General features: G+C 40.2%; 1 protein-coding gene across 5 annotated transcripts in view; it reads left to right on the forward strand.

Annotated features, from left to right (window-relative positions):
- ADAMTSL3 (ADAMTS like 3) overlaps positions 1 to 25,491 on the forward strand; it is a 392,199-nt gene that overhangs the window by 176,267 nt on the left and 190,441 nt on the right. For 4 of the 5 annotated variants that reach the window (XM_055362793.2, XM_004056691.5, XM_019010562.4 and 1 more), the window contains exon 7: positions 10,938 to 11,064. In XM_055362793.2, coding sequence (XP_055218768.2) covers positions 10,938 to 11,064 — 127 coding nt within the window. Of the gene's footprint in view, positions 1 to 10,937; positions 11,065 to 22,508; positions 22,590 to 25,491 lie in introns of all 5 variants that reach the window. The other variant, XM_055362792.2, reaches the window with a different exon arrangement.

Here is a 25,491-nt window from a genome sequence, read left to right on the forward strand (position 1 = left end):
GTTGCCATTGCTTTTGGTGTTTTAGACATGAAGTCCTTGCCCATGCCTATGTCCTGAATGGTACTGCCTAGGTTTTCTTCTAGGGTTTTTATGATTTTAGGTCTAACATTTAAGTCTTTAATCCATCTTGAATTAATTTTTGTATAAGGTGCAAGGAAGGGATCCAGTTTCAGCTTTCTACATATGGCTAGTCATTTTTGCCAGCACCATTTATTAAATAGGGAATCCTTTCCCCATTTCTTGTTTTTGTCAGGTTTTTCAAAGATCAGATGGTTGTAGATGTGTGGTATTATTTCTGAGGGCTCTGTTCTGTTCCATTGGTCTATATCTCTGTTTTGGTACCAGTACCATGCTGCTTTGGTTACTGTAGCCTTGTAGTATAGTTTGAAGTCAGGTAACGTGATGCCTCCAGCTTTGTTCTTTTGGGTTAGGATTGTCTTGGCAATGCAGGCTCTTTTTTGGTTCCATATGAACTTTAAAGTGATTTTCCAATTCTGTGAAGAAAGTCATTGGTGGCTTGATGCGGATGGCATTGAATCTATAAATTACCTTGGGCAGTATGGCCATTTTCACGATGTTGATTCTTCCTATCCATGAGCATGGAATGTTCTTCCATTTGTTGTGTCCTCTTTTATTTCGTTGAGCAGTGGTTTGTAGTTCTCCTTGAAGAGGTCCTTCACATCCCTTGTAAGTTGGATTCCTAGGTATTTTATTCTCTTTGAAGCAATGGTGAATGGGAGTTCACTCATGATTTGGCTCTCTGTTAGTCTGTTATTGGTGTATAAGAATGCTTGTGATTTTTGCACACTGATTTTGTATCCTGAGAGTTTGCTGAAGTTGCCTATCAGCTTAAGGAGATTTTGGGCTGAGACGATGGGGTTTTCTAAATATACCATCATGTCATCTGCAAATGGGCAATTTGACTTCCTCTTTTCCTAATTGAATACCCTTTATTTCTTTCTCCTGCGTGATTGCCCTGGCCAGAACTTCCAACACTATGTTGAATAGGAGCGGTGAGAGAGGGCATCCCTGTCTTGTGCCAGTTTTCAAAGGGAATGCTTCCAGTTTTTGCCCATTCAGTGATATTGGCTGTGGGTTTGTCATAGATAGCTCTTATTATTTTGAAATACATCCCATCAATACCTAATTTATTGAGAGTTTTTAGCATGAAGGTTGTTTAATTTTGTCAAAGGTCTTTTCTGCATCTATTGAGATAATTATATGGTTTTTGTCTTTGGTTCTGTTTATATGCTGGATTACGTTTATTGATTTTCATGTGTTGAACCAGCCTTGCATCGCAGGGATGAAGCCAACTTGATCATGGTGGATAAGCTTTTTGATGTGCTGCTGGATTCGGTGTGCCAGAATTTTATTAAGGATTTTCCATCGATGTTCATCAGGGATATTGGTCTAAAATTCTCTTTTTTGGTTGTGTCTCTGCCAGGATTTGGTATCAGGATGATGCTGGCCTCATAAAATGAGTTAGGGAGGATTCCCTCTTTTTCTATTGATTGGAATAGTTTCAGAAGGAATGGTACTAGCTCCTCCTTGTACCTCTGGTAGAATTCGGCTGTGAATCCATCTGGTCCTGGACTTTTTTTGGTTGGTAGGCTATTAATTATTGCCTCAATTTCAGAGCCTGTTATTGATCTATTCAGAGATTCAACTTTTTCCTGGTTTAGTCTTGGGAGGGTGTATGTGTCCAGGAATTTATCCATTTCTTCTAGATTTTCTAGTTTATTTGCATAGAGGTGTTTATAGTATTCCCTGATGGTAGTTTGTATTTCTGTGGGATCTGTGGTGATATCCCCTTTATCATTTTTTATTGCGTCTATTTGATTCTTCTCTCTTTTCTTCTTTATTAGTCTTGCTAGCAGTCTATCAATTTTTTTGATCTTTTCAAAAAATGAGCTCCTAGATTCATTGATTTTTTGAAGAGTTTTTTGTGTCTCTATCTCCTTCAGCTCTGCTCTGATCTTAGTTATTTCTTGCCTTCTGGTAGCTTTTGATGTGTTTGCTCTTGCTTCTCTAGTTCTTTTAATTGTGATGTTAGGGTGTCAATTTTAGATCTTTCCTGCTTTCTCTTGTGGGCATTTAGTGCTATAAATTTCCCTCTACACGCTGCTTTAAATGTGTCCCAGAGATTCTGGTATGTTGTGTCTTTGTTCTCATTGGTTTCAAAGAACATCTTTATTTCTGCCTTCATTTCCTTATGTACCCAGTAGTTATTCAGGAGCAGGTTGTTCAGTTTCCATGTAGTTGAGCGGTTTTGAGTGAGTTTCTTAATCTTGAGTTCTAGTTTGATTGCACTGTGGTCTGAGAGACAGCTTGTTATAATTTCTGTTCTTTTACGTTTGCTGAAGAGTGCTTTACTTCCAACTATGTGGTCAATTTTGTAATAAGTGTGATATGGTGCTGAGAAGAATGTATATTCTGTTGATTTGGGGTGGAGAGGAAACAGATCTTTTACGGCTGAATGTTTGGTTGGATGTGGGGAGTGAGAGAATGATATTTAGATTTCTGATATCATGATTAAGTAGATAGATAGTGAGACCATTCATCAAGACAAAATATTGGGTGAGAACCGGGGGCATGGGGCAAAGGTGATGAGCTGGGTGTGCCTGTGAATCTAAGTTGATATATGAATTTAGAGCTTAGGAGAGAAATCTAGACTAGAAATATAGATCTGGGGCTGTCACATGGTTAAATCTAATGATCTAATGTCATTGGGGACTGAGTAAGAAGGACAGGTTTTACTCTCAAGTACAGAGTCCTGGTGCCCATAATTGAAGGAACAAGCACAGGGAGAGGTGCCCCTGATGGGTACTGAACAGAATAGCTTTCTATATAGTAGCGAGACCATGAAAAACAGAAGATAAGGGCGGGTGAGCATTTAAGAAGGCCGGTTAAGAGTGGCACATACTTCAGAGAAGTCAAGAGCAGTAAGAACTGAAATCCATCCACTTCATTTTGACTAAAGATCACTGGCAACAGCTGGCGCAGCCTCAGTGCTGGTGTTGGACTAGGCACTGGCAGGGGATGCAGGATGCATTAGTTTCCTGTGGCAGCTGTGACAAATTACCACAAATTTGGTGGCTTAAAACAACAGAAGTTTATTCTCTCACACTTCTAGAGGCCAGAAGTTTAAAATCAGGGTATCAGCAGGGTTGGTTCTTGGCTGGAGGCTCTGAGGGAGAATCCATTCCTTGCCTCTCTTCCAGCTTCTGGTGCTGGAATTTGGGCTTGTCTTTAGAAAGAGCCCATTTGCAGGAGCCCAGACTGGGAGCAGCAGGTGGGCAGGATGGAGGGAAAAGAGGAGGGTGGGTGACTTTAAAACTTAAGCTTCATTAACTTTCTGGTAAATCCACGAATGAACAAGAATATATGTTGCCGGGTGGGTGGGTGGGTGGAGTATTGATTTAGATGTAAAAATATACAACTAATGAAGTAAAGTTTGGGCTAATCAAAAGAGTTGATAGGCAGAAACAAAGGGGACAGATTTTTGTGCCAATGATTTTTGGTGTTCCTTGCTTGTGGAAGCATCACTCTAATCTCTGCCTTCATCTGCACCTTACCTCCTCTTGTCTATCTCTATGTTTTCCCCTCCTTTCATAAGGACAGCTTCCTATTATTTCATCTCAACATCCTTAATTACATTTGCAAAGATATTTTTCCACATATGGTCACATTCACAGGATCTGGGTGCCATGTCTTTTTTTGGGGGGAGTGCACAAGTCAACCCACTACACATGGTAAGGAATGAATAGGCTGAAATGAGTAGGGATGATGAGCATAAACCCACCTTTCAAAAAGTATGAATCAGAAAAATAGAGGGAAAGATACAACTACAGCCAGAGGGGATGTCAGGTTCAGGAAGAATGTCTTCAAGATCAGAGATACTTGGAAAAGCACTGGAGCAGATGCAGTTTTTAGGGTACCTGAAGCATATATAATTAGAAGGGCCCTCTTTATTTATTAACTTTTGAGACAAAGTCTCTCTCACCCAGGCTGGAGTGCAGTGGTGCTATCATGGCTCATTGCAGCCTTGACCTCCTGGGCTCAAGTGATTCTCCCATCTCAACCTCTTGAGTAGCTGGGACCATAGGTGTGCCACCACTGGCTAATTTATGGTAGATTCTTACGTAGAAATCCTTCCCAATTGCAGCCCAGCTTCCCCTCCCCACCTCAAATACTTCAATTCCCCATAACTCTAAGCATTTGTGGGAGCCCAGACTGGGAATAGCAGGTGGGCAAGACAGAGGGAAAAGGAGAGAGTGGTTGACCCTGAAACTTAAGCTTCATTAACTTCATGGTAAATCCATGAATGAGCAAGGATATATGTTGCTAGGCAGGTGGGTGAGTGGAGTATTGACTGAGAGGTAGAAATATACAACGGATGCAGTGAAGTTCCTGGGCTCTTCAAAGGAATTGATAACAGAAACAAAGGAGACAGATTGCTTGTGGACAAGGAGGAGGGACACCTTTTCCCTTGAGGCAGGTAAGAAGGGGTAAATATGGGCCACTGATCAGTTTGGTATGGGAATGGACAGGAAGGTGGGATATTGTTTGATGGCCTCAATTGAGTGAAATATAAAGCAAAGGCATCTAATCAGAATGAGGGGGCAGGATTTTGAGGAGGAATGAGAAATTTGAAGATGCTCTGAGGAAAATGGAGATGACAAAATACGGTTAGAGAACAGTGCCTTATGCAACTAGAGGGAGTAGAAAACCATTGCCTTTGGCACAGTTGGTGTGTGAAGCTAAGGTCACTTTGCCTTTGGGTCAAGGTCATGGACCTGCTTTGGTGGCTTCCTGTGATGGATAGCTGTGATCAGGACTGTTTAGACTTCAGATTTAGAGAGAACTGCATTCAGACTCGATTTCTGCAACTAATTAACTGAAGACCACTTGGCAAGTCCCTTACCATCTTTGAACCTTGGCCTTTTCATCGGGTAAAAAGGAGGTATTATCCTCCTTGTAGGTCCTGTTTTAAATTCATTCTTCCACAAACCAACATTCTAAGTGCCCAGCACAATAGCTGACACACAAGAGGCCTGCAGTCAACATGAGCTCCCTTTCCTGCGTTTACCCTTCTGCTCACTACTCACCACCCCCTGTTCTTATTAATGGTCTAAATCCAGTTGCTTAGTTGACTCCAGGAGTTTCCAGGGTTTAAAGGGGCTTGCAGGATAAAGGTGGTTTCAGTATGAATTAGTGCATTTTAAATGAGTGCTTCTAATCACGTTTTTGTGATTCTACTAAGTAAGCCAGTTCTTTGGGTGATGAGGAGTGATACCCTGGTTGCTGAAAGCTGGATGCTCTTTTGGCTAGGTGATTTGAATTAAATAATTATGTGTTCTTCCTCAGAAGTGACTTAGACACTTCTTGGTAGAATTCAGTATCTTTCCTTCAACAGGATAATGTTCACATAAATTTCCTTTCTTGTGCCACGTGGCCATGGGCATCAGTTAGGCAGATTCAGTGTCTGGTGAGGGCCTACTTCCTGCTTCCTGGTGATTCTTTCTGCTTGCCTCAGGATCACTGATGTGAGCCATAATGACTACTTGGCATAGACTACACATAAGTCTTGTAAATGTCTGTGTAATTTTCTCATTTAAATGAACATGTCACAGTGCTCTTGGGAACAACTTTCCATTAACCTGAGCACAGCAGACAGCCTGAGACAGTGGTGCTCACTGAATGAAATTTGCTTCTGCTTTGGAGGTCTGATTTGTATTAGAGGCACGACCTGGTTGGTAACAGCTCTGCAGACCAAGTTTGATTTGTCATTCATGTTTATTGAATTCCCTGATAGCTGTGCAGATGAAGAAACCAGTTAGAATTCAGAATAAAAATAAAAATAATAGCAACTAACACTGGGTGCTTAGCCCAGGTATCAGTCATTGTGGAAGTCCTTTACTGTTAGCTCATCATAATCCTATCAAGTAGGTACAGTATTTATTCCCCACTTTGTTGATAAGGAAACTGGAAATTGAAAAGGCTAAGTAAATTGCCCAAGTTGTACAGTATCTTAGTCAGTTTGGGCAGCTGTCACTAGCTACCATAGATTGGGTGGCATATTAACAACAGAAATTTATTTTTTACAGTTCTAGAGGCTGGGAAATCCAAAATCAAAGTGCTGGCAGATTCAGTGTCTGGTGAGGGTCTGCTTCCTGCCTCCTGGTTCATAGAGGCTGTGTCCTCACATGGCAGAAGGGATGAGGGAGGTATCCAGGGTATTTTTTATAAGGGTACTAATCCTATTCATGAGGGCTCTACCCTCATGACCTAATCACCCCCAAAATGTTTCACCTCCTAATACCATCAACTTGAGGGTTAGGTCTCTGCATATGAATTTTGGGTGTGGACACATTCAGTCTATAGCACGTAGCTAGGAAGTGGTAGAGCTGGAATTTGAACCCAGGCAACCTAATTCCAGAATCCAATTTCTTAATTATTGGGCTATACTGATGATACTTTTTGTATTGGTACAAGTATAGCTAAAGTTTGTAACTGAAAGTGAGATATAATTCGGTAAAGAACAGTCAGTTCAACAGATGATTCATGCTTAGATGGCTTAGTACAGGGATTAAAACTCAAATGTCTACATACTGCCCCAGAGAGAAACTGCCCAGATGTAGTCACATTGGCTGGTGACTGTAGTGGTGAACTGGAGGATACATGCTCATTGTGAAGGGAGCAACTATGTATAAACATGTCAGAAGTTTTGTTTTGTTTTGTTTTTGTTTTTGTCAAGAGAAGCCAGAAAACTGGATTTTAATGTGAAACTTCCAATTTTAAAAATCGTCTTCCTGTTAATAACCGTGCTTTATCCATTAATGGTTAAATTATAGTCCTGTATAGTATAGGCTGGGTTTTCCTGCAGTAACCAACAACACCCAAAGCTCAGTAGCTTAAAACAATTAAAGGTTACTTCTTGCTGATGCCACTTGCCCAACAGTGGTTGACAGGAGCCTCAGCTCTTAGAACATCTCGGAGACTCAGGCTTTATTTGGACACATTTTTTACATAATAACTGCAATAGTGCAAGGGGAACATGAGACTCAGACACTGACCCTTAAATCTTCTTATAGAAGTGACACAGATCAATCACTTAGACTCATATTTCATTGGCCAAAGTTAGTTAATGACCACACCTAACTTCAGAGGGGGTGGAGAAGTGCAGACCTTCTGTGGGCTGAAAGAAGCAAAATGTTTCTGAGTATCCCCACTGACTACCACAGCTCCATATACTCTGATTTTTAAGGCAGAAATGTCAGATTTTTCCCCCAAGTTAGATTGCAATTTGCAGAGATTTCAAACAGTTGATTTAAAAAAAAAATTGTTTTGTTCTTGAATGATTAAATTTGACTGCTCTGAAAAATTCATATTTTGCTTCATTTGGACTAGTGCCACTTATTTAAGTATTATCATCTTTTAGCTGATTAGGAAATCATATGCAGGAACTGTGAAATAATTTTTAGCTGAAGTGATGATTTATAGATGAATATTTATTCCAAAAAGCACTACTCATATATTTTAAATATTTGTTTATGTCATCCACTATCTTGTGTAACTTGTCTCATTAACTACACTGTAAGGTAAGAATCTTATGTTATTAATTTATGGTCTGTAGTGTCTGGCAGTATAGAAAATGGTTAATAGATGTTAATAAATTTTATTGATATATCTGTCAATTAGTAGTTAATAAATCACTATAATTAGAGATCATGACTTCAGATGATGTCATAGAAGTTGGAAACACTTCAGGCAATTTTTTAGAAGTTGCTTATTGTTGGGCCGGGCGCTGTGGCTCACACTTGTAATCCCAGCACTTTGGGAGGCCAAGGCGGGCAGATCACGAGATCAGGAGATCGAGACCATCCTGGCTAACACAGTGAAACCCTGTCTCTACTGAAAATACAAAAAATTAGCCGGGCATGGTGGCGGGTAGCTGTAGTCCCAGCTACTCGGGAGGCTGAGGCAGGAAAATGGTGTGAACCCAGGAGACAGAGCTTGCAGTGAGCTGAGATCGCACCACTGCACTCTAGCCTGGGCGGCAGAGCGAGACTCTGTCTCAAAAAAAAAAAAAAAAAAAAGTTGCTTATTGTTGATTATGATGGGATATGAAAGCCAAAATTCAGTAGCACCTCAATTTCAAAGGCATTTCTGGCTTATTCCTTATGAATCACAAGGCAAGACTTTCTTTTCAAATATCATTTTTCTGTGATGTTTTCACATGCTTTATTTTGCTATAGCATTTGGATGAATTGTAACTTAAAAAAAATTATGAAGCAAATATCAGTGCTCAGGGAGGTATTCAATTGCCTGAGATCTTGCAAGGCCTTAAACACTCTTCAAAACAAGCCCCTCCTAGCTCCTAAGCCCACGCCCTTCCTGGATGACCACATAGAGAGTGATTCTCATTCTCATGAAATGCAGAGTGCTCAGGGACATGAATGTGTGAGGACAGAGTTTGGCCCAGGAGCAGTGTTTCTATAATTTAATAGTGGTATTACTCCGCTTGGAGAAAGTTGCATGAACACAAGTTACTCATTGATTGAATCTCGACCATGCAAGTGTGTTTCCAAAATCAATCAGTCTTAAGTTGTTCCACATGTACTTGTAAATATTAATTTAATGGCCTGTGTAACTGGGCTTTTGTTGTTGTTGTCTATCTGCTGATACTTAAGGCAGAGGAAGTTGTAATGTAGTGTTAAGATTCTGAGTCAGATAACTTGGGTTTTAAAACCATTACCAACACTATATACTAGCTGTGTAATAGTGGCAAATCATTTACTCAGTAATGTTTAGATTGCTTATTTATAAAATAGAGTTAAAGGTATCACCTACATGATCAAATTGCTCTGAAGATTAAATGAAATAATGTGTACAATATTCATGGCATAATGCCAGGTACAGGCTAAGCATTCAATAAAAATCAGCAGTTATTAATATTATATTACTGTCTTTATAAAATTATATAATCAGGATTAAAGGATCTCAAAAGTCATTGGATTAAGCTACTCATCCAATAATTTAATCCCCCCTACAATTTTTCCACCAAGAGATCTCCTAGACTATGATTGAATACTTATTATTAGATAACTCTGACTTTTCAAACTTTCTCATATTGAACCAAATTATGCTTAAACCTGTAGCTTTCACCATTTGGAAATATACAGAACAAAAATAGACCCTTTCCTCATGATAGCTCTTTGTGAATTTGAAAATATCTGTAATCATAAGCTATTCTCTAAACTTCCTTGAAACTTACTACCTTTCCCTGAAATTTTCACTTAATCTTTCTCTTTCCCTTCAACACCAAAATGTTGGAAAGAATAGTGTATAAATAATTGTCTCAACTTCCTCTAGTTTCATTTCTTCTTCAACAGCTTGGATATAGAGTCTGATTCAACAACTCTCCAAGCTGAAGCATGAGGGCTACCCAGGAGTCAAAATAAGATGAAAAACACAGAGAAATAATAACATTGGCCCTCTTTTATTGAATCCTTTATAGTGTTTGAATCATTATACTAAGAATTTTACATATATTTTCTCACTGAATCATCACTAGGCCCTATGTGAAGTATATATTGGTATTATTATCTCTATTTTACTGTTGAGGAAAACGAGTCTCTGAGAGATTGAATTTTTCAACATCCTGCAGCTTAAAAGGGTGGTGAGTGGATCCAGGTTTGTACGTGGGTGTTTTCTTCCTCCAAAGTCCCTGCACTTAAACACCAGATTTATAAATAAAGTTAGATGAGTATGGGAAGGAAGGAAGAGATAAACCATCAGATCAGTTGATATTATTGTTGTTTACACATTATGTAAAATAGATGCTTAAGAAATAAAAAAGAAATATAAGACATGACCTTTTTTCTCATATAAGGAAGCTTATAATCTAGCAAATACACACACATATGTACACATGAAAAATGACAAGAGAAGGAAGGATAGCAGTATAAACATGTATTTTATATGAGACATCTCTCTTTTTAATTCTTTTTTATATTTTAAAAATTGTTTATAAATATATAGGTATAATGACAGCGGTGGAGATACATAGGCATAGGTACAGCTAATGATAAAGACAAGGAGATATAAAGATATAGATAAAGACTATAGACAGATATTAATATAGGGATATAGATATTTAGAGATAGAAGTAAAAACAGAAAAAAAAAGATATTTAAAGTAAAACTATGAACCGGAAGGTTATACATCAAATTTAGGACAGTGGTTGTTTTGGGGAGGAAATGAGAGAATAGGATAAGTGTAGGGCTGGGGAGAGAGGAAACGTCTGTAATGTTCTGTTTATTTTATATATATATAAATACCTGGGCTGGGCAGTGTGGTACATGCCTGTAATCCCAACACTTTGGAAGGCCAAGGCAGGAGGATCACTTGAGCCCAGGAATTCAAGACCAGCCTGGGCAGCATAGGGAGACCCTGTCTTTACATCAAATTTTAAAAAGCTGGGTATTGGGGCACAGGCCTGTGACTCAACCTCCCAGGCTCAAGTGATCCCAGCTACTTGGGAGGCTGAGGTGGGAGGATCACTTGAGCCCAGGAGGTTGAGGCTGCAGTGAGCCACAATCCCACTATTGCACTCCAACCTGGGCAACAGAGTGAGATCTTGTCTCGAAAAAAAAAAAAAGAAAGAAATCTGAATAAAAATATAAATAGAAAAGGGAGGGGTATGGAGGGACAGCTTCAAATCTTAATATTAATATTTCGGCCTTACATTAGAATCGTATAAATGATACTATCCTGTAAGACATTATATTATTTAGATTTATAAAACTATGTTCTCATAAAAGAGAGCCAAACTGTAAATTTAAGGATTACATCACAACTAAGCTTCCTGAAATGAAGAGAGCTCCCCCTCCCCTGGCTTTGGGCACCACTTACCGCCATGCTTCTGTTGGCAGGCAGTGGGCTGCGATCGGCAACTGGGAAGCAATGCCAAGGAGGACAACTGTGGAGTCTGTGCCGGTGATGGCTCCACCTGCAGGCTTGTACGGGGACAGTCGAAGTCACACGTTTCTCCTGAAAAAAGTAGGTTTTAAACCCAATACGTTATTACCATCATACAAGATATATTTTAGACCGTCTATTGCTAGAATAACATTTTCTGAATGTTAAGCTTTTTTAGTTGGAAGTAGCTTTTGTACCAATTTTCTAAAAGTGAAATTTCTTCCAAGAAGTGTGCATCAAACTTTTGTTCCCATTATATCTTCGGAGAGGACCTGTTTCTTTGAACCTTTGCCAATGCAGGGTATTACCGTTTTAAAAAAATATATTTGCCAGTTTTTCAGGTAAATCATGAAATAATAATTTCTTTTATTTGTCTTCCTTTGACTGCTAACAAGGTAGAAAATATTGTCATGTATCTATTGACCATTTATACTTTTTAATTTCTCAGTTAGCTATTGAAGCCATTTATCAATTTTCCTATTTGGATGTAGATCTTTTCCTCATTGTTGAGAGCTTTTAATATATCACCAATACTAACATTTTTTCTGTCATACCTATTTCAAATATGGTTCCAGTTTGTTAATAGACTTTCAATTTTGTGTAATTAGAGTTTCTAAGTTTCTAAGTATTATGTATTTGGAAATTTCCATCTTTTCATTTTAATAATATCTGTCCTTTAAAACATCCTTTAGTTTGGGGAATCAGTAAACTTTTTCTGTAAAGGGATAGATAATAAATATTTTAGGCTTTGCTGGCCATATAGTCTCAACTACTCAACACAGCTGTTGCAGTGTAAAAGCACACACAGACACCTGTAAATAGATCAGCATGGCTACATTCCAATGAAACTTTATTTACAAATATAGCCTGAAGGCTGAATTTGGCCCTTAGGTTTGTTAACCGCTCCTTTAAAGGAAACAAAAATTATTCACGTATGTTTTCTGCCAGTACTTTTGTGGTTTTGTTTTTCTTTATAATAATTCTTTCTGAATACCCCCTTGTTGGTGGTATTCAGTTATAAATGTAGGTGAGTTCCGCCAAAGATTTGATTTTAAATCTTTTATTCCTTTGAATTTAGTTTGATGTAACTTGTAAAGTCGGCATCTTACTTATTTTCCCAAATGGGGAAAGCATTACAGGAGGGGTGGAGGGTTTTTCAGGCAGAGGAAACACAAAGTTCATGGCGTGACGCTGGAGAAGAGTCTGGGTGTTTTGAGGAACTCCTAATATGTTGTTCAGGCCCGACTGTATGTTGAGTAGGGTAGAAGATAAGACAGGACGGCATTTGGAGTCAAAGCCTTCGTTATTGTGTTTTATTTTTCAGATTAAGTGGAGCCCTCAAAGCAATTTAGGCAGTGGAGTGATATGGTTAGGTTAGTGTTTTAGTAAAATAATTCTGGTGGCATATGGAGGCTGGATTACCTGTCAGATGAGCTTGGAAGCAGGGAGTACAAATAGGAAGTGTCTTTCAAGCTATTCAAGAGTGTTTAAAATCATGAGGCCTTGATCTAGGGTAGCGTGGGAGGAAACGTAGAGGAAGGAACAGGTGGAGAGATCTTTAGCATGTAGAATGAACAGAGTTTGGTAATTCTTTGAATGACAGCTATAAGAGAAAAGAAGCAGCTAGAATGGCCCAAATTTTCCATCTTGTGCAGCTGGGTGGACATGTTTGCTATTCATTTGGATAAGGAATTCATGAAGAGGAGACACATATCAAAGGTGAGACTCCACCTCCCTGAATTTTATTCTCTCCAAAATTTTCACCCCATAAGTACCCAATGTCTAAGTATCTTTCTGATGCCTGCAAACAGATGTTGATTATGTTTTGTTTGTGGTTGGAGGGTTTATCTGAAACATGCTAGTTTATCATGGCTGATAGCAAAACCCCTTGTTGGTGGTATTCAGTTATAAATGTAGGTGAGTTCCTCTAAAGAGAGTATGTAGAATATAAGAGGAAGCCAATAATTGCATCCTGAGGAAAAGCTGAAGTCAAAGCGTTTAGCCAGGGAAGAAGTTTAAGGGAATCCAACTGAGAAGGAATGAATAGAGTAAGTAGGTAAATGCAGAACTTAGCAAGAGCAGTACCATGGACCCCAAAGGAATAAGTAATTTCAAAAATGAGATGGGGGTGGCCAGCAATGTTAAATGCTTTTATGAGATCAACTGGAATAAGGGCCCAAAAGTTTGTCTTTGGCAATTTGAAGGTCATTTGTGATGTGAACAAGAGTGATTTTGATGAACTTCAGGCTGAAATCAAAGCTTGACTGCAATGGATTGATAAGTGAAGAGAATGTATAGAGGGAAGGATTTGCTCATGACAAGAGGAGGGGAACAGACCAAAACCGTGTCAATAACTGGATAGCTCTACAGGGTTGGTTGGAGAACACCGTGAGGTGTTCCAGCCTATTGTCTTTATTTGACTCTTCATTAGGAGATAGAGTTGGCCAGTAGGAGTGAGGGCTCAGAGACTTGAGCCTGTTCCCATGAAGGAAAGAAGAATGAACCATCAACAACAGTACAAAGATAGAGGAGTAGCTGTAAGGGCCTAGCTGAGATTGGAAACCATGAATTCATGGAGGTTCCAATTTTTGGACTTCATGAAGGAGGTGGCTTTGAATGGTGGTATACCAATGAGGAATGTATTCTACTGGAAATCACAGAAAACTCAACTTAGAAACATTGGAGTTTATAAGTCTTTTCTAACAAAAAGCCTGGAGTAGGCAGCTAAGGCTGGGGATGCTGCTTTACTGTGTCTTTCAGGAACCAGGCACCTTTCTCTCTTCTTCACATCTTTAGAGGGTGGCTTTTGCCTAAGTGGCTGCAAAGTCATTATTGAACATTGAGATGTTACATCCACATCCCGGATAATAAGGAAGAACATAGTGTGAAAAGCGTTTTTTTAAAGACTGTGTTCTTTATCCAGGAGCGGATATTCTCCCCAGGGAATTTTGCTTCATTGACCAGAATTATGGTGTGTGACACCCTGGCTTCCAAGGAGGCAGGAAACCAAGTAGTTAGCATTCTATCCATTCTGCTATTACTAATATTGATCAAATGCTTTATAATTCCCAAAGTTCTCTTCAGACTTATCATTTAATTCTACCAGCATTCTTACATTATAATTTGGATAATGTCCTGCCTATTTTACAGATGAGGAAACTAAGGATGAGAAATGTTAAGAAACATCTCCCATAATTAATTATGAAAGGAAATATTGGGAAGTGGTTAAGAAATTGGGGTCTGGAGCCAGCCTTCCAGGGTTAAGTCCTGGGTCTGTTGCTTATGAGCTGTGCAGAGTTATTTAAGTTATTTCACTTCCATGGGTATCTTGGATCTCTAATTTTAAACTGGGAATAACAACAGTACTGCCTTTGTAGAGCTGTTATCAGGATTTAAAAGATCAATCCATGTTGAGAACTCCAAATAGCGTAGTAACTAGAGAGTACTCAGTAAATGCTAGCTGCATTTTTGTTAAAAATATTACCCAATGGGATACTAAAGGATGTCACACTGATACAGGAGGCGGGGCAGGAAATTGAAGGGTGGGGTCCCTGGCTAGGGCTCCGCCCTTGGGCCTGTGCCCACTGGCCTGGGTGAGGACAGGGACTCTGAAAACAGAGTCCCTGTCCTCACACCCAAATGTTGCATTTTCCAAGACCACTCTGGCCTGCCATGCCCCCCATTCTGTGTCTATAAAAACCCCAAGACCCTAGCAGTCACACACACAAGTGACTGGATGTTGAGAGGAACACACTGGCAGAAGAACACACAGATGCCGACAGGCCATTGACAGTGGAACGACACAGACTCGGGGAAATTTGGCCGAGGTCGGACAGACGAGATCCCAGCTGCTAAGCGACCCGACTCCAGGGGAAGACCACCTTCCCACTCCATCCCCCTTCTGCCTCCCCATCCCCCTTCTGCCTTCCCATCCACCTACTGAGAGCTACCTCTACCATTCAATAAAACCTTGCACTCATTCTCCAAGCCCATGGTACTGGAAAAAATGGATCACACATGGGCTTGGAGAATGAGTGCAAAGGTTTATTGAATGGTGGATGAGGAGATGGATGGATGAGCAGATGGATGAGGAGGCAGAAGGGGTATGGAGTGGCAAGGGATACAGAAAGCGCTGCGATACAGAAAGCCCTCTGTCCTTGAGATAAGGCAGAGGTTCTAACTGAGCTGATTAACACAAGCCACCTGCGGACAGCTAAGCTGAAAGAGCACACTGTAACACATGCTGGAACTTTGGGAGCTGTAAACACTCAACTCTAGACACTGCCTTGAGGTTGGAGCCCCAAGCTCCCCATAACCTGCCCGTCTGCATGCTCCCCCTAGGGGCTTGAGCTGCTGGGCACGGAAGAAGCGAGCCACTCCTCCTGCTGCATGCCCTGAGAGGGGGATAAGGGAACTTTGCCCCTTTCAATACCTCTTATATACTTTAAGTGTAAATGTCGGTATTTGTAAACATATTTGAAAGTCAACAATCTGTCCGTCTGGGGATTGATTTTAAGAGAGCTACTGCTTGGTATGGAGGAAAACGTTGAAAGTGTGAAAACAGAGTGATTGTAGGACAAACCAAAGTTTTAGGACTCAGATCAGTGAACTCAGTTTGAAGAGAGGCTATACTGAGAAGTGTTCATCCAGGAAGGCATGTGGATGAGGGGAGTAAGGGAGAAAGACAATAGCCAGATCGGGGTGTAATGGAAGTACGTAGAGTTAGTGTTGGCCTTAGAAAGTTTGGAAATCTCATCAGAAAATACCTCGTTTTGTCAGGGTCCAAGAAAGATTAGAACTTGAGATAATTCTAATTGAACCAGGGTAAATGCCAGATGAAATTGTGCCAAAGGGCAGTCTTATTTGGAGAAGTGTGCAGAAGAGGTACTGAAATGCAAGGTAGTTCATTATTCTCTCTCTCTCTGTCTCTTGATTTTCAGCTTTTGGATTACATATGCTTTTGAGAATCTATTAAAAGTTATGCATTTTCTTTCCAGGAAAATGCATGTGTATTTATAAGCCCCACATTTGCCATTCTGATTTTTTGTGGGGTTCTCAGACCCCCGATGACTGTTTAGGACATTCCAGGTTAAGAACCCCTAAAATGTCCTTTTTTTTTTTTTAAATCAATTTCTACGTAGAAAGGGGAACTGGAGGGCACAGATCCTTCAGTGCAGGGCATGAGTGACATGGTATAAGCCAGGAACATCCCACAGGATGCTGGCATGTTATCAGGTTCCGTATGCATGCGCTTGAGCTAAGGCTAAAGGTAGCAAAGATTCCTGCCTGTGTGAAAACACAGTCCTTCACCATCTTGATTCTAATTATGGCCCCATCATATTTGTTACAGCTCTGAAACTGACCAGCTGAAGCTGTTTTTGGCTGGGATTTTTTCCCTAGGCCATATGGAAGCACTTCCCTATAATCATGCTGTGTGTGAAAGAAATGTAGGAAATGAAGCCATGTCTCCCCCTGAGTGTGCATCACTGGAGCCTGCAGAATCTACGCAGCTCCTACATCCACACCTTGCCAAGAATTCATTCCAATCTTCCCTGGGACTCACCCTGAGTCAGGACATGGCAACGAGATGCTGTTGGCACAGCCCTGCACTGGAGAATGTGCACAAGGCTGCACACAGGATATCATTTCCATCACGCAGTGAGGCAGACAAAAGGTGTAAGAGCCTGGAGCCAAAACCTTTGCTGTGAAAAAAATCAGAAATTTATCCAGATACAACATAAAGATTTCCTGTTCAGAGGGAGGAGGAGAGAGACAGCACTGACAACCAACATAAACAGCTTTGGATGTTGGAAAAGGAAACTAGAGGCCACTCAGGTATTATAGAGAGAAAGCTCTAAAAACAACAACAAACATATCTGTTTAGAGAGTCTTGACTTGGCATTTAGAAACTTAGTTGTATTTCCAGGTTTGTTCCTTATTTTGGTCTTGTCCACATCAGGTCACACATGTGTGAGGCAAATAAACAAGATCGGCTTGTCTATTCTAAGCTTTTTGTCCATTTTTACATGGTGGCAGCCAAGCCTATTGATACAGTGATACCTAAGGCCAACTGGGAACACCAGCATTTTGCTCAAGTTTTGACAGTATGAAGATAAACACACACTCTTCTAATGCATTCCTTGACACAAATAGAATCCTGGGCTAGGTGGATCATGGGGCTGCCTCACAGGGTAATTCTTAAGATTTTTTCCCTTCATCCACTGTTCATTTCTCCTTTGACTGTCACTCCCATAAACCATTTACAAATTTAACTTATTCCATAACAAGGAAGATTGTGTAGGATATAAAGGGTCTGCTAACATGGTAACATGAATTGGTTTTCATTCTCCTGTCTTCCCACATCATCTCTTTCTACCTCCACATTCGTCTTTCTAGGGTGAGATTCTGGCTGGTCATACTCTTCTATCAGAACTGCGATTGAGAAAGGAATATTCAAACCAAAGACCCTGTTCCTTTTAATGGAATTAAAAGTTTCACCCTCCTCCATTTAATTCAGCAAGGGAGAGTGTGGCCTGGAAGGAAGACTCTGTGACTAGAAATAAAGACTCCTGGGTTCTAGTCCTTGCCTAGCTCTTTTGCATGGTTTTGTTTGTCTTCTGGCCCTGTGCATGAAGAGAGATAATAGAAAAATAGCATGTAGACTGTGTTGCGAAGGAATGTCATAGATTGTATTTTACATGGAGAAGCAGACAGACTGTGAACTCCCTGGCCCCTTCATGAATCGCCTTACACCTATGATGAAATCCGCATCCCTCTCCAAAGCCTTTAAAGCCTGTGTCATCTGGCCCCTGTGTTACATCACGTGCTGCCATCTGCTCCTTATTCCCTAATCCCCAGTTACACTGGATTTCTGGGAGATTCCAGAATGTCAGGTGCCCATTCCCCCCATGGGCCTTTGCACCGACCCATCCCTGAACCTGGAACATGTGTCTCCCTGCTCTTCAACGTAGTTACCTCTTTCTCAACTTTGAGCACAGGTGTCGCGTCCTCAGAGAGGCTTTCTTTGACCACTCTACGTAAAGTAGGCCCTTCTCTTTTCTGTTTAGTTCTTGCTTAGCCTTTAGGGAAAGAAGTGGTTATTTCATTTATTTGTTTAATTTGCCTCTCCCACTAGTAAGCTTTGCAAGAGCAGGCACCATGTCTGTGATGTCCACCATTTTATTCCTAGTGCTAGTGCAGTACTGAACACATCTTAGGAGCTCAGTTAATGTTGAACAAATGAATACATGGCCTTCGCTGGAGATGATTCTGCTTCCTGTTATGATTTCAGTGGGACTAAATGATATTGTGCAATAGAACTGGACTGGAAGCCAGAGACTGGGGTAATAACCTCAGTTTGGCCTCTAACAATCTATCTTCTTAGGCAAGATGCTTCACTTACTGGGACCTCAACTTTTTCATCTGCACGGTGAGCATGGACAATTTATAAGAAATCTTCTAGCTCTGAAAATCTATTAAGTGTGTGTAATTTGTTTATTGTTTTAAAAAAAATAGATCTTAGGATTGAATGGAGTTTAGAGAAAGAAGTCCCAGGAACTTATATGAAGCAATTTTCCAAACTTTTAATAAAGGGCTTGACAGTGATGGCTTGTCTTTATTCTTAAAGGGCCCAGGAAATTTTAGATACACCACAAGAATGAGTTGGTGTGAAGTTTCCTCTTATCTCCCATGAACTGCTACTTGTTTGCCTTTTAACATGTTATTGTCACCACCTGCAAGAGGGAGGTTTAGTTTTTGCACCGACCCCCTCATTGGTATGTGAGCTCCTCAAGAACCTCATGCACCTGGCCCAGTACCTGGCACCCAGTATGTTTCCAGTAAAGGTGTGTTGACTTGACCTACACAGAATTGAAGAGCCCACTTAGACCAGCATCCCTATGGCAGCAGTCCTTGAGGAATGTGAATTAAAATCAGAAGCAGTTTATTAGTAGCCAAGCACTGCAACACCCGGGGTCACCCAGGAGACCTGACACCTGCTGACCAGCTGAGAGCACTGGGATTATTAGTAAAAATACTTATTGGGAAAATAATAATAATAATAGTGGCCCCCAGAGTTTGTATGCTTACACTGTGCTATGTATTTGTTATGTGTGACATTATTTATTGTTAACATAACCCTGCAAGGTAGGTACTACTATACCCTCCCCATTTAACAAATGGAGAAATAGGCTCAGTGAAATTAAGCACCTTGGTCAAGGTCTCACAACTGGTGAGTGGTCAAGATGGTTCTGACCTCAGAGTTCATGTGCTTAACCACCCTCCCAAAGTGTCTTCCAAGGACGGCTAGATGAGCATGAGGCGAGAGGTGCACCGAGGCTTAGAGTGGTGGGACAGGGAACAAAGATAGCACAGAAATGGAGTCAGAGGGGAGCAAAGGCTGCCTCAGCCAACCTACCCCTTGTTTCCCCTTGGCAGAGCCCAGCCAGCTCCATGGTTCCTAACCCAGGGTGCACATCAGGAGCACTTGGGGAACTTGTCCCATGTTCTAATCCTCAGGCCCCACCCTAGAATTTTGAGGGGTAAATCTGGGCAATTGCAGGTTGCCAAACTTCCCAGGTGGCCGCTGGTGCATGCCTTTGGTTAACACCTCTGCTTTTCAGTGTCTGTGCCCCACTACAGAGTCAGAAGGCACATGACTGTTTTATCCTCACCAGCCTCCTGATTTCTTAGAGGCAGTATTACAAAGGGCAGAAAATGAGATTTACACTATGATGCTCGAGAACATCTGGACAGATATTTGTTATTAGATGCTGTGTGACATAGTCCCATCACCTGCATGCTGTTCCAAAGCTAGCCCTGCCAATAAGCACAGAAGCATACATTATTGGTCAGTCTGCCTGTTACCATGGTCTTTTGAGGTAAAGGCAATTTAGGCCAGTAAATAAACATACCTCAGGTTGGGAGCAGATGTTTCTGCATAGGAGCTAAGGGCTGAAGATACTCATTTGCAGATTGAGCAATCAGAGACTTTAGTAATATGGCCTAACAGCTCAAGGCATGCTGGTCAGTTTTCAGTTTGCAGCCGATTGTTCTCAACAAGGCAAAGCTCTGCTGTGTTCCTTCCTTCTTTTGTAAAAAATTTGCTGTTAATTTCCTACATTTGCTTTTTCTACTTTTGCTTACTGGAATACTGCATTTTTCTCACCCCCATTTGCAAAGTAGTGTATAGACAGTCCTCCAGCTGCAGAATCAGTGTTGCTACCCATTGACTTTTCCTTTTTTCGCCTTCCAAAATCCCCCACTGCTGCTACAGAATGACAGATGAGCTTGAAGCAAACCTTACTATCCTACTTGTGAAAAATTGTGCAGACCCTGTTCTGTACAATACCATGCTAGGTAACTTTTTTTTTTTTTTTTTTGAGATGGAGTTTTGCTCTTGTTGCCCAGGCTGGAGTGCAATGGTGCAATCTCAGTTCACTGCAGCCTCTACCTCCTGGGTTCAAGTGATTCTCCTGCCTCAGCCTCCTGAATAGCTGGGATTACAGTCACGTGCCACCATGCCCGGCTAATTTTGTATTTTTAGTAGAGATGGAGTTTCACCATGTTGGTCAGGCTGGTCTTGAACTCCTGACTTCAGGTGATCCACTTGCATCAGCCTCCCAAAGTGCTGGGATTACAGGTGTGAGCCACCATGCCCTGCCTTGGTAACTCTTTTTAGTCTAAGTGATGACAAATAGTTATGGGTGTGTGAGGGCATTAACAAACACTTTTTTTTTTCAGTTTACAAAATGTTTTCACAACATTATCTCATTTTAAAAAATGCATTCCTTAAAAATAAAACCTATTTTTTTTTTGCAATTTTCTGTAGGGTTTGAATTATTAGCATTAGCATGTATTTAAAAACTTTTCTTATTTTTTAAAAAAACTACTTTGTGCCTTGGGAATGGTGTGTGTGTGTGTGTGTGTGTGTGTGTGTTTGAATCTAAATAGCAGAAGGAGAAAATAAATGCAGGTTCTAGAAATGTAACATGAAAAATACTCGACAGAAAATTTTGTTCAGAAAAAAAACCCGACCAACTAAAAAAACACACACCAAAAAAAAAATAATAATAAACAAAACAAAAATAGAAAAGTGGGGGTGAGGTTGTCAAAGTGAGAGTCACTAAGACATCCTTTTCCTTGTTTTACCTTGGAATGTATATATTTAGGTTGATGTAGTTCTGGTTGAACTTTATAGTGAAAATAAATGATCTGATATAAATTACAGTGCTTCTGGGCTGAAACTGATGTTTATTGATTAGTTAATATTGTGTGGACAATGTATTTCCTGTACATCTTGCTACTTAGCAAAGCTGTGATATCCAGCAGGAAATGAGACATAGAAAAAATATGATGGAACAGCTGGACTTGAGCATTTATGTGTGGGAGGGAAAGTCAGTGAATCTTAGGTCAGTCCAGTGATTGCAAAATCAAACAAGTGAAACCCATAAAATGAAACTCTGTGTGATGAGTGAATTTGAGTTTATACAGCATCACTTGGTCTCATAGTAGAAGGATTTAAAAGTGTAGTTTTGGGTCCTAACCCTGGTTCTAATGCTTAGGAACACCGTGATCTTGGGCAAGTCACTTTAACCTCATAAAATTTTAATTGTCTTAATTGTAGAAATGAGTTTTCATTAGAATGAATGAGGTAATTTATCTCAAGTTTCTTAGCATGTTGCCTGGTGGCAGAGTAAGTGCTCAACATGGTTTTAATAATAACTTATACTTACCCAACGCCTAATTGGCACCAGGTTCTTTTCTAAGCCCTTTGCATATATTACCTCATTGAACACTCATAACAACCCCTTGGAACAGGTATTCCTATTCCAAGAGATTATCAAGAATCTCTTACCACCAAATTTCAATAAGACAGTTTTGGAATAATTCCAGACAATGAATGTGATCAACAGGAACCAGTTACCACCATCAACAACAAATCTAGGTGTCCCAGACATGAGCCTACTGTTAGTGACACCATAGGATGGGATGGAGAGGAAGCCTTTTCTCTCCATCTTATATGTTTTCTTTTTTAAATTAGACACGATCGCCTAGGCTGAATGCAATAGCATAATCATTGGCTCACTGCAGCCTCGACCTCCTGGGTTCAAGGAATCCTCCTGCCTCAGCCTCTTAAGTAGCTGGCACTACAGGCATGTACCACCACACCTGGCTAATTTTTAAATTTTTTGTTGAGACAAGGTCTCACTATGTTGCCCAGGCTGATCTCAAACTGCTAACCTCAAGTGATCTCCTACCTTAACCTCCCAAAGTCCTGGGATTACAGGCATGAGCCACCACACCCAGCCACCGTCCGCTATGTTTTCAATAATTGGCTTATAGACCATTAGAAAATATAGGATTTCAAAGCAGGCTTAGAATCAGACCTGCTTGGCAATGCCATCTGCATTCTTCTGATAGGAGGTTTCAGGCAGTCTATACTGAGCTTGTGCTGAACCACAAGCAGCAGTCTGCTCTTTCTTACTGTACTTACAATTGCTTCCTCTCTTTATCATCACCTCCAGCTCCAGGTCTACCTCCAGGCCAAGGGGGGCCTTTACCAGGAGGCCATTTGTCTGCAATTTATGAATGGCCCATTATGAAGGGTAAGACAAAGAAAGCGTGGGTAATAGTCTTTGTATCAGTACAAGTAGAATTTCAAGCAAAAATACAAAATGAGTACTTTGTTGATAATCAAAAACCAAATAGTTTGAAGAATTTGTGAACCAAATGCCTTTACATCAACATATGTAAAGAAAAATCCCCTGTAGTTATATAAGATGAAATTGAAATCAGTAAAACTTCTGAGAGACTTTAATACATTGAAGCGAGTGAAAATTACATAAAGAATCTGTGCAATATAATTACTAATGTTACATTAGTAGGTAACAGAGCATTGCATGGTGAGAAAATATACCTTCTTTTCAAACATTTATGTACCATAATACAAAAACTGATTCTATGCAACGCTCCAAGGAAGATTAGAAAAAAAAATCCAAGTAAAACAGAAACCATCAGAAGAGACCTCGCCCTGCAGCTGCACCCATCCATTCCCTGCTTCCTCCCGCTACAGAGGCACAAATGTCTGTCTTCCTTTCCAAGACTAATTAATCCCTCCATCTGTGTTCTGCATTCCAGCTCCTCTGTGTCCTCAGAGAACTCACTCCACCCATCATCCCCTCTCTTTCCTTTATCTTCTTTCACTCTCTCTTTCCTATCAGGGTTAATATGACCAGCGGGTCTCTTCCCATCTTAAATAAAAGTATAATTTTAAAAATGTCTATGTATATACATGTATATACATATGTGTGTATATACATATGTGTGTATATACATATGTGTATATATATGTGTATGTTTATATATGTGTATGTATATGGGTGTATAATATTTATATATAAAATATTTTTAAATTATATATATATAGAACACTCTTTTAATCACGTCTCCAGCTACGACCCTAATTTTTCACCTACTCTTTATCGCCAAGTCTTGAAAAAACTGTTTACATTTGCTGTCTCTAATTTTTCATCATCAGTGTATTCCTCAGGTCACAGCTTCCTGTGCCAGCTACTTGATTGAAACTGCTTTGGCAAAGCACATTAACAGTCTCTTTACTGCTCATCCAAAAGGCACTTTTAAGCCCTCATCTGCAGAGCACTTGGTACTCCTGGCTCCTGCCTCCTTAAAATCCTCTGCCTCACAGGATTCTCACTTCATTTCTGGTCAGACCTAGAACTGGGCCGTCTCTTGCAGGACAGTGAAGAAATGCTGGAAAGTTTGTAACTATGGACCAGTCCTCCCTTTCTGCCCTTTATGACTTGAGTTCTCCCTCTCTATATCCTGCGCCCGTGCTGCTCAAAATGTGGCTCACAGTCTAGCAGTATCAGCATCACCTGGGAGGCTGCTGCTGGTCGGGCACGTTCTTGGGCTCCACCCTAAACTGCTGGATCTGAATTTCTATGGGTGGAGCAGGTGTCTGTGTTTTAACAAGTTTTCTAGATGATTCATATTTAGGTAAAATGTTTGGGAAGTACTGCCTTATCAGCGTATCACAGAGACTTCTACAAATGTATCAGACTTTAATGGAGGGTTACAGAAATGAAAGGGAATTCCAGTTTAGGAGATGATCCTTATAGGATGCTCCTTGTTCTTAGCTTTGCCTGGGTGCTCGGCAGTGTGCTTTCTCTCCAAGAGTTATATAGTAGGCAGCTCCACCCAGAAGAACATTTTCCTCAAGTTTGAGGCTTTTTGGCTAAAATCAACTGCAAGGGGGTTTGATTTGCAGGGTTTCATTAAAGCGTGTAATTATCGATGGGACAATGGTTGGAATATACACATATACGCACACACGCCCCTAGACAAATGCTTCCCCAGGATACCACAGCCTACATTCACAAAGATTTTGCAAGAGAGCCCAATCAATCTGCCCAAATAGGTTTTCTTCAGTTCAGTAAAGCTTTCTAATTTATATGTATTTTCAAAACAATTTTTATTACATATATAATAAGCTGTATATTTGTTGCAAAAAAATCCAGAATATCCAGGCAAGGAAATTGACAAACATGTCATGTATTCAATCACACTGCCAAGAGATTACACATGTTATCATATTAGTGTGTATCCTTCCTGGGGTGAGGTGAAGTGGTTGAGGATGCATAATATATATTGATAATTTATATTGTAAAATTAATACGTACTTTTTATAAAACTTAAAAAGTTTTTTAAACTTATAAAAACTTCAAATGGCACAGAAGGATATAAAATGGAAAGTAAATGGCACCCTCTACCATCCACAAACTCCTAACCAGTTCCACTTTTTAGAGGTCTAAACAGGATGAATGGTTGCTTCTATTAAGATATTTCCTATGGATGTGTATGTGTGCACCTTTCCATACAAACATGTATGCTTTTGAGAAGTATACAGAATTGATCATTAGGTATAAACTTTTTTACAATTTCTTTTTATTCAATGAGGTTTTTTTGCCTATCAGTTCTCATAATTTGGCTTTTTTTTTTGTTTTTGAGATGGAGTCTTGCTCTGTCGCCCAGGCTGGTGTTCAGTGGTATGGTCTCGGCTCACTATGACCCCCGCCTCCTGGGTTCAAGCAATTCTCATGCCTCAACCTCCTGAGTAGCTGGGATTGTAGGTGCCAGCCACCATGCCTGGATAATTTTTGTATTTTTTAGTAGAGACAGGGTTTCACCATGTTGGCCAGGCTGGTCTTGAACTCCTGACCTCAAGTGATCCACCCGCCTCAGCCTCTTAAAGTGCTGGGATTACAGGCGTGAGCCACTGCACCCAGTTGGCTTGTTTTTAACTGGTGATATAAGAGGATATTACATAATTTATTTAACCAGACTCATATCAATGAGCATTTAGATTTTCTCTCAGTGTTACAACAACTTTGTACTTTTGTGCAAGCATGTCTTTATGTGCTTTTAGTTCTCAAAGATACTGTAATTTCTCTTCTCTCTTCATAATCTTCTTGACATTTTGATTTTTCT

The sequence above is a fragment of the Gorilla gorilla genome, chromosome 16 (assembly GCF_029281585.2).
Source record: "Gorilla gorilla gorilla isolate KB3781 chromosome 16, NHGRI_mGorGor1-v2.1_pri, whole genome shotgun sequence".
NCBI classification, from domain to species: domain Eukaryota; kingdom Metazoa; phylum Chordata; class Mammalia; order Primates; family Hominidae; genus Gorilla; species Gorilla gorilla.